The following is a 10,258-nucleotide window of genomic DNA, read 5'->3' on the forward strand; positions in this document are numbered from 1 at the left end:
CTACTAGGTTACTTCTGAGGAAGCACAGAGTTTAAAGAACGTATTATACAAGCAAAGCTATATATTTCTGTGAAAGGAGACTCGATCAGTTGGTTGCATCAACGTGATTTACATGTCTATGTAGATCCGAACGAAGATCCACCAGTTTGACTAAAAGATATTCCCAAGATTGAATGTGTCTGAGGATATGAGTAAATGGGTAAATAAGTTACCAGAAGTATTTAGTAGGAAGTTGTGTTGTCTCAAGAACTATGTGCATGAGACCAAACTCAAGCCTGAATCCCTACCTAAGATAGCGAAATTGAGAGGTGTCCCATCAACAGTAAAAGATAAAATGAAAGAAGAGATTGATAAACTAATTAGGAACTGAATCATTCAGGAAGTAGAAGCATTGGAACGGGTAGCACCAGTGAGCCGGTGTTTGTGACTATTTGTTTCGGCATGTCTCACGCACTGATGCGCACAATTAATTGAAAACTTTTCTGAAAGAGTTTTAGTGGTGCCTCTCACACCAACTAATTGATACTGTAATGACAAGGAAAGCTAATGGAGAGGCCAGATTATGTGTTGACCTCAGAGAACTAAATAAGCCAGTCATTGTGAACCATTAGCCCTTTCCAAATATTATTGAGATGTTGTGCTTTCTTAATGGTGCAAAACATTTCTCAACACTTGATTTGACCTCAGCATATCATCAGATAAATTTGCACCACTCATCCCAAGAAATCACCACTTTCATAATACCATTTGGCACATTAAAATTTCTCAGAATGCCTTTATTTCTACAGACTCTGTTTCAGAGAGCAATGGAAAGGATATTGAAATGGATAGGTGTGAAAGTATACCAGAAGGATCTTTTGGTATTTGGGGCTAATTTGAGTGAACATGAGAGGTTGGAGGAAATCTTGAACAGGTTGCAAATTAGTGGCTTAACACTAAAGTCTGAAAAATGCAAAATCAATGTCCCTACAATGGAGTATTTAGGTCATGAGATTTCAGGAAAAGCTATTCGACCTTAAGTGGGATTAGTAGACACCATCAAGAATCTGCCTGTTCCACAGAACAAGGAGGAGTTGGTAAAATTCCTGGGAATGTTTAGAATTCTACAATAAGTTTGTCTCGAAATTTGCAGAAAGAACAGAACAGAACAGAACTGGGTGGATGCGGTTGTTGTTGAAAAAGGGAAAAGATTTTATCTGGAATGATCAGTGTGAGATAGAATTTCAAGACATCAAATATAGTACAGATAAGGCAGCTGACTTGGGAATTTTTTATGCGAATGATGAAAAGATGATAATTACTGATGCCAATTCTAAGGGACTGTGTGCTGTTCAGATTCAAAAATCTGAATCGGAAAAATAGAACAATACTTTTCATATCAAGAAGCTTCAAGGGGGCTGAACGGAACTATGAAGTTGTAGAAAAGGATGCCTTAGGAGTGTTTTGGGCTGTGAGAAAGTTGAGGAACTTTGTGGGGACACATATTTGATATAATAACTGACCACAAACCTCTTTAGGAGTTATTTGTGAGGAAAGGAATTGATATGGCGTATGTAGTTTCCTACACACCTGGAGTGTTGAATATTCAGGCAGATTGTCTCAAAATTGTGCGGAAAGGATGCAGATGAAGAGGATGTAGTGGAAGGAGATTGCTTTGCGGATGTAGACATTGATGAAGTAAAAATATACTTAGAAACAAATGGGATAATACAAGAATCTGAATGGAAAGATTAAGTGTCAAAGGGTGTTAAATTACGGGACATAATGGACAAGGTACAGAATGGATGGGGTACAATACAGGAGCATGATCATGACTTGTTAGCCTATTTGCAAATTAGGAATGCGTTGTTTGTCATGGATGGAATGTTGGTGAGGAGCAGCAAATTATTTCCACCTCAGTTTGAAGAAGAATTTAGTAAATCAAGCTAATGCCAGCTATATGGGTATCTCTAAAACAAAAGAGAGGGTAAGAGCTACGACTGGTGGCCAACTGTAGATGTGATGGTAGATAGAGAAGTGAAGGATTGTCAGGTGTGTGCACAATCAGACAAAGTGCAGGACGCAACCCATGATCCTAAGGGAAGAAGCTTCAGACCCTTGGTTGACATAGCTTTAGACATACTAGGTCCAGTCAGATTAAAGTCTGCTGATCGTTATGTAGTGGTGTGTATTGACACGTACTCAAGATGGCCAGAAGTTAAGGTAGTAAATTCTATATAATAGAAAGATTAAATCAGTTTTCTTTAGGAACTGTTTGAGAGGGAGGGTTTTCCTTCTTCGATCCTCATGGACAATGGGGTGCAATTTATCTCTGAATTGGTGAAATCTTTCAGAAAGGAAAAGGTATCAAACATAAGAAAATGGCATTGCATCATCCTGAATCCAATGGGGTGGTGGAACGCTTCATTAAAGTGCTAAACGAAAGCTTCCGACTAGCACAGGTACAAGGTGAGGAATGGGAGGGTGAAATGCGGAAAAAGATTTGCATGTATCGAATGACGCCACATTCTACTACGGGAGTAACTTCCTTTCAGCTCTTCAAGTCAAGTGCAGCTTACTTTTTAGTCATATTGCACCAGGATGAGTACAGGAGAAAAAGTAAGAAAACTGATGATCAGGTTGATAAAATAGAAGGTTGGAGGGAAAAAGATAACAAAGATAAGAGAAAAGCACAGTGTGATGTACGGAAAGCTGTGAGGGAAACCATTTGGAGAGTGGGAAACTAGATAAAGTCTCCAAGGAAAGAAAAGAAACCTAAATTTAGGGGACCATTTGAAGTCATAAAGGTATTTAGAAATGCTGTGAAAACGAGAGATCACAAAATATGGAACTTAAATAGAGTGACAAATTGTAAATTTGTTGAGTTAAACGCAAGCACTCCCTCTGAATTTAGAACAAGGAGTATTGTAAACTTTAGACCAAAGAGAAGTATAAGGAAACCACTATGTCTACAGGACTATGTGTACATTTACCTATCTTCTGTAGTAACTTACTTACCTGCCAGCTTTATGGAGGGCATGTCTAGTAAGTTTACCTGTTTTCTGTAGTAGTGCCAACTTTATGAGTGCATTTATACACTCATAGTCATGTTTAATAGGTATTCATAAGTTTAGGTTAATATATGGAAGTTAGGGTGAGGGAGGTGATGTGGTAAGTAAACAGTACCTGGATTGTAATGGGTAGTGTATCCATGGTAATATGTATCCATGCGATGATGGATTCTAAGAAAGATGAGATCAGGTCTGGAATGTACGATGTGGGAGAACGATCCGTTGGAAGAAGGAGACAGACTTTCTGACTGGGATAGGGCTTTTAATGTATGGACTCAACCAATAAAAGGATTCTTAATTCAACTTATCAGACTCAGCTTGGATCCGCTGTTAAACCATTACCGCTGTGCTAACGCAGATATGTTAATTAGAAATATGAGTGTTATGCATTTTGATTAACAATAAAATGATAGTAAAAATTAAAGGTAGAAAGATTAATGTGCACGTTGGAAAATGTACCCACGGAGATTGGCCACCAGTATGCACAAGTTTACTGAAAGTAGACGTTTCTGACCACTGACTTCGTGTTACACCACTTTGCATGTTAGTTGTTCAGTGTTCACCAGTTCCAGATTACATTTTGTATTCAGTTTAGCTGCCTATTGGCTTTATCGTGGCGTTAGACATTGCAGTTGAGCTGTTTTTTTCCACATGGTAAACTAAGGCTTGTTTGTTCGTATTTCTTTCTCACTGAACACGAACAGTTCATAAGAAAGTACATATTTTTTGTTTTCTTCAGTGCAGGGAACAGTTCGGCCTTGGGAGGAGAGCCTTGAAATGCTGGCCAGTTTTCAACGTTTTTCTTCCAACTCTGACCTACAGTAGCCAGCGTGTTCTTCTAGAAGGCTCTTTCTATGGTTGTTTAAGCTATAAAAGAGGTATCCCTGCTCAGTAGCGAGGGAATTTCTAAGACCTCGGTCAGGATTGGACGTCAAATGCCTGACAGATGTCCCATGAGGGTGGATATCTCTTTCTCGCAGCTGAATGGGGTCATCTTCTTGCTGGCATGAGAAAGATGAAGAGCTTGGCAGGCTCTACGGTGATGAATTTTAATTTTATTCTTTGCTTTGAAATTAGGCTATAATATAATCACATACATTTGCTGTGTACATTGCAGTTGAGAATTATTTTGATATATTTTCCTTTCATTGCTGTGACTATTTGTAAACGTGCTTTCGACCTACTAATCTCTTTCTAGGAACCTTGTGGTGAAGTAATAATAAATGTCTTCTTTGAACTAAGAAGTGCATTCCAGAGATTTTTAGAAGCTCTGTCATTAGTGAAAGCAAAACAACGAGTTAAACTAAAAAGGATTAAAAATGCGTGAAATATTGAAAATGAGTAATAAAAATTTAGTAATATGTCATAGTAAGATGTATAACGTATATTTTGCATTATATTGTAGAGCTGACTTAGCCGAAGTTGTGGCCTAGTTTTGCCAGGTCTCATGCAGAAGCTGAATTACTAGCACTGTAGAGGAGCTGATGTAGTGAACTGACCATGAACCATTCACTGTTAAAGTCTGCTTAGCTAGAATGGTCTGCAATGTACTGATGGACACGAGATGAATGAATCAAATCACAACATATGTTGTGTAGAGCAGACAAGATGTACTTTCCCAGGACTCGACCAATAGACACACTGACTGGAGAATATGCAACATTTGCGATACCCGATGAGCCGGATGATGACGACATCGTACAGTGAAGCAATCAACGAACTGAGAACGGTGTGATCTTAGAACTTATAGATTTGTAAATCTATAAAGGGGGCGGTGGACTGGGTAACCTTAATAAAAGGTCATGACAAGGGGCAAAAACTTCAGATGAGAGAGGAGAGTTGATGTGGATGTTAGATGTCAGAAGACGGGATTTGAGACTTTGTCACTGGGCTCATGCTCTTGAGAGCCCGATGTGTTGCTGGTCGATTAATGACCTGAAGACGAAGACCGACTTTGTTGCTGATCCATTCTGTGGATAGGTAGCTATGACAAGGTGACAACTTGTGTGCCTTTCTTTCTAGGTGCCAACTGCGCTGTTTAAATAGTTTTTCTTTTAGCTAGATGTTTTCTAAATTTGTGTGCTAAATTGTTTTCATATGAAGTCCCACATGCTAATGCTAATCTGGGTTAGGCAAGGTTCCTTTGGGTGACGCTGTCAGTGACAAATGACTGACAAACTGATTGCTGAACTCTGCTATTGATGCTATTATATTCATCTTTGTAGGTTTGGGCTGAAGCATTCAAGCATATGTTCTCAAGTTCTGATTAGATTATGTTACTGGTGGTCATTAATGAACTAATACTGAGCTGACTGAATAACATTTAAATTAACCATATGGATTAGAATTGTAACTAACAGGGAAATAAAATTGCTAAAACATATATTGAGTTGTGGTTACTCATGAAATGTTGATTGAATTGATTATTTACTTAGTGGTTATTGATTGGGTATATTGATAACATTGGTCACTACATGGCTAGGATACTCCATGCGATCCAAAAGGGTTCATCAACCTATAAGCGTCCCCTTGTAAGTTTACTTACTAATGACCAGGCACGCTTGTTTTTAGGAATTGTCCCACCTTCTTCTTCTCTTCCTTATTTATCCAGTTCTTAGCAACAACCCTTTGAATCAGTTGCTGTGGATCTCCCATTTGATCTCACTTTCATCCTTCTCTTTGATGGTTAGTCCGGGCTCCCAGTTCTGAGATAAATGTAGAGTCCCAGGCATACACTCTAGGGCTGTGAGACTACAGACAAGTTGTGGGTACCTCACATCCTGACATTAGGTGTGAGACTGTCACCCACACCACCTGCTCTGCCTCATTACATGTGTTTTAGGTTGAAAGTACATTAGAGGCTGAGGTCAGCCAGATGTTTTTGTTCAAGTTGTTTAAACTAGCTTAAGGTTACTCACCTTAATGTTTCCCAAACAGTTTGCCATGAGTTTTAAAATGTTTAGAAACAAAATCAAAATGTTGCTGTTGCTTTCCATCCAAGAAAGATTGGGTAGAGGTGATGGCCTTGATACAGTGCTGAAGAGTATTAATTTACTACTGAACAAGGATGTAATGCGACACCTGAAAGTAGCATAACATGAGGCAATCACAAGAAAACCACAGTGAATAAATAGTGGTAAGTAAAATAACACACTGATAAGGTAACCGTGCAGGGCCTCTCCTGGGTGGGTCAGTAAAACTGACTTTTGTTCTTCAATTTCTGTCCAGAATTTACCCCTCTGTCCTGATTTTTTTTTTTTTTTTTAAACAGTCCTGACCTAAATTTACCTCGATGCCAGGTGGTCACCCCCCTAGCAACAACACGGCCACTCTGCAAGAAACATCACTTTTATAAAGTTGGCACGTGGCATCGTCCTGTACTCCGGATGTAGAGAAACTAACATGCAACCTCCTTTGATCAAATATAAATAAAATGATATGTCCAGCTTTCAAAAACAATTACAATTTAAGTAAACTGCATGCTTTATGAGGGAGAGAGTATAAAGCCATTGTAATTTTTGCGCTGACCTGTGAAACCGTTAGTTCTATATGGCACCGCAAAAAGGCTCTCCTGCACAGGAGCATGTGCGCATGTGCGTCAAGTTGTTCTTCGAAGAACAAGGTATTTTTACCAGACTTGCTCCAACCCCTAGCATCCGTGCAACTCAACGGTTCCCTCCTACTCTGGACCTTTTCCTGTTACAGCCCCACGCCTGTGGCCAGAGACACATGGTAACACGCACTGAGAGAGACACCGCCCGCCTCCCCCCACACCGGCGTGGAAAGTGGATGCAGCACAACACTCGACTCTCTTCCGTGTAAACGGAAATGCGACCGCGTGCACGCCAGGTCAAACGGAGGAAAATCCAGAAAGAAATGCGACTTTTTTTTTAATGCAATTATCAGTTTCGTCTCAAACTTGTTGAGGTTATGGATCATCGGATCCGAATGGGCTGGCATCCTACCGAACGTTGAACATATGTGCATGTATGCATGTTTTTTTAATATACAGGCTAAATACTTGTGTCAAGCAAGGGCACGGGAGTATTTTTTTTAACGTTATTGCAGAGGCGAATGAGGGCAAGTGTCCACTCCTTACCCAAAACAGGAACTTGTACAGATTACTGTGTCACAATATTTCACATGGAATTAAGTAGCGTTTGCATTCCGTGACTTGTATTAGCAGAAATAGTAACAGACAGTTGCGTTTAACTTAACTACTACACGAAAAACGATATCCAAACGCTGTAGTAATAAGAGAACCGGTATCTCAGCAACGATGTAACATGCAAAAAAAATAGGGTCAACGCCTTAGCAGTTAAGACGACGACTGTATTTTTAGTCAAGGCCGGGATAAAACGAAATTATGAAACAGAACAGATGGTATCGCCTTGCCGCGCCCCCAAGAAATGTAAATTAATAACAGCAAGTCAAAAGTCATTTTTTAAATAATGTAACCTGACGTAATTGGGAGACTGAATGGTATGAACAAATCTAAGTTTATAGTGAGAAGAAAAGAAAAAAAAAAAAAAAAAAAAAAAACACACTTGGCCTTTTCAGAATCCCAAAACATAACTGCCTTGATATTTTGCTCTGACCAAAATAACAGCAGCGGGAGTTGTGCATGTTTACAGATGAATGGAGATGTTGTTGCCGCGAAGTAAAAAATACCTTCAGAGGAACAAGCAGATAGATGTAACGTTAATAAAATATGTTTGAAAAGCATTTACAACTGACACGTAAACCTGCAGAGGAGTTGAAAAAAACAAATGCACTGTCCCAGGAAGATACTATTAATTGTCAGAAATGCCACGCCTATTTAGCAGCAGGACGCAGGAATCAGAGTTGCGCAATGCACGGCGGCGTCCGCTCAAACAACACGGCCTACACCAACAGCTCCCGAAAGGATTCAAAATACAGATAGATGTCTCGACGTCCCTTCTATAAAAGGATATTTCTGCGACAAGTAGTTGAAAAACACTCACTTTTCAGCTGCAAACATGTTTATTTTACTATTCAGTTCCGCACTGGTTTTACTGTAGAGCCCTCGGGGCGGGACCTGCTCCCCTCCGCATTCTCTGGTACTTCAGTAATTGTTCACGGTGAAAGTGGTATAAGGGCGTATTTGTATCACCTTTCCGTAAAATGCATTTTTTTTCCGCAAACCAGATGAAAATTTCTCTTTTTTAACCACGTCCCTTAAGGCCCACTACAACGCAGGCCACACTCGAAAAGATTTTTTTTTCGCGTTAAGTACACAGTTTCCCACTAACTTCCCAATACATGCATGTTAATTGAGAAACATGAGACTTCCCCGAAAAGCACACCAGGAGCGACCTCGGGGGGCATGTTTACACTCCCCTAATAAATGCATTTTCTGATAAACAGTCGGGTACAGATGCTTTCAGTAGGGTATGGGGAGAGGTCTGCCTGATTTCACCAAGATTTTTTTACATTCATTCAGACAAAAAACAAGTCTTTAAAAATGTTGGTAATTTTACAAAATATCGTGTTTTCCCTCTTTTGGTACCCTTACTAATCCGCATTCCTCTCCCTTTCCACTGCACCTTCGGCCCCTCCAATGCACCATGCTTGCGTATAGTGTTTTACATTATAAGCCGTCTGGTGGTCCCCACCCCCCAAAAAAAAGTCTTACTGACAAAGCTGCGCCCCTGCAGAAAACCTATATATATATATATATATATATATATATATATATATCAGGCCGTCGTATACCCTCTGTACAAAAAGCTAAGGAAAGTAACTTTTTTTTTGTTTGTTTGCTTGTAGAGCGGGGCGACGTAGTTTAAAACTAGCTTCACAAGTACATTTTCCAAACAAGGTGGCATTAAACGCATTGGCTCTATCTACAGCGCGCCCCGCGTGCCCGCACCCACATCTCAGCGCCGCACGGCCCTGGCGCGCGCTCACCTGTTCGGAGACGGCGCGGAAGAGGCACGAGGCGTCCTTGGCGGTCAGTTTGCGGTACAGCCCCAGAGAGCCGAGGAAGTCGTCCATGGTCACCTCGTTGAGGGACTTCTGACCGAAGTACTTCTTCATTCCTCGCTGCATGGTGGCGGTTGGAGGCTGCTGTCTGGGTTTGCGGCCGCCCCCTCTGTCACGACCCTTAATCAGGGCTCAGGGGCTGCACATGAGGGCAGGAGCCTCGCACCTGCGCGCAGACGCGCCGCGGCCTCCGTTCTGCAGGCCTACCTGCTCGAGCGTCCCACCTTCCGGGCGGCATGTTTGGTTTGCAGGCTGCGCATCCCTAGCTGCAAGCGTGCACACCACCTCTCCTTTTACAAAGTTGCAAAGCTCGGATGTTTTTGTGCTCCGAAGAAGGCACGTCAAGACATTTATCAGACACTCATTTAAATGTCTGCGAAACGAGGACTGCAAGGCCTCAAGTAGCGACTTCAGGCACGTTTGGTATATAAACAGTGACGTATGCTAGTTAATACATTTATATAGACCTGTTTTTGTCACAACTGCTGACGCCCGCCTGTGGATGCTGTGGCGTCTTCGCCATTCCAACATGTATAGTGATTTCTGTGGTATCGTTTGGCGATCTCCCACCCAGACGTTACCACAGTCGAGATACAATTAAACTCAGTTGGCTTCGATTACACACCCAGCAAATTAACACCAACCCCCAAATTGGCCCTGACTTAAGTATTTGTAATAGTATTTAAAGTGGAATAAGTCTCTTCCTCCACCGCAAACCGTATTTTATTTTGTACTTTTTCCCAGTTTTTATGTAGCACGAACTCGACCCGAACCTATTGGAGCGCTTTACACGGGCAGTAGTTAAAAATGACACAAGGACACATTCGTTGTTATGGTCTGCCTTGACAGCACAGCTGTCCCCAGGTAGTGTATGTGATAATTCCAAGAGAGGGTGATAGTTTTTAAATTATAACTGTGGCAATGAGAGGCATTTCTGAGAACTGTGTGAAAGGTAATGTTGCTGAATAAACAATGAATGTAATGTGAAAATATTTTTGGGAGTGTGTTTACTTTCCCAAAATACACACACCATCCATACAGTACAGTGGCTTCCTACCATGCAAACCGACCTCGCTTTCCCGAAAAATATGTCAATGGTACTGACTAATGGATACGAAAAACATAGTCTTTCGTAAAGTCAGGGGCCTGGTTCTTCAACCAAGTTTTTTATTCTACAGCTGATATCTAGAACGTTGGCCCAG

At 41.0% G+C, this 10,258-nt stretch overlaps 1 protein-coding gene across 1 annotated transcript in view; it reads right to left on the reverse strand.

The window, feature by feature from the left end:
* The window catches only part of LOC138259421 (UDP-N-acetylglucosamine transferase subunit ALG13-like), a 790,124-nt gene extending 780,688 nt beyond the window's left edge, over positions 1–9,436 (reverse strand). Inside the window, exon 1 of the mRNA XM_069207173.1 lies at positions 8,982–9,436. Coding sequence (XP_069063274.1) covers positions 8,982–9,122 — 141 coding nt within the window. The 5' untranslated portion in view covers positions 9,123–9,436. The remainder of the gene's footprint in view (positions 1–8,981) is intronic.
* Positions 9,437–10,258: the final 822 nt, after the last annotated feature.

This window comes from Pleurodeles waltl, chromosome 2_1 (assembly GCF_031143425.1).
Source record: "Pleurodeles waltl isolate 20211129_DDA chromosome 2_1, aPleWal1.hap1.20221129, whole genome shotgun sequence".
NCBI classification, from domain to species: Eukaryota; Metazoa; Chordata; class Amphibia; order Caudata; family Salamandridae; genus Pleurodeles; species Pleurodeles waltl.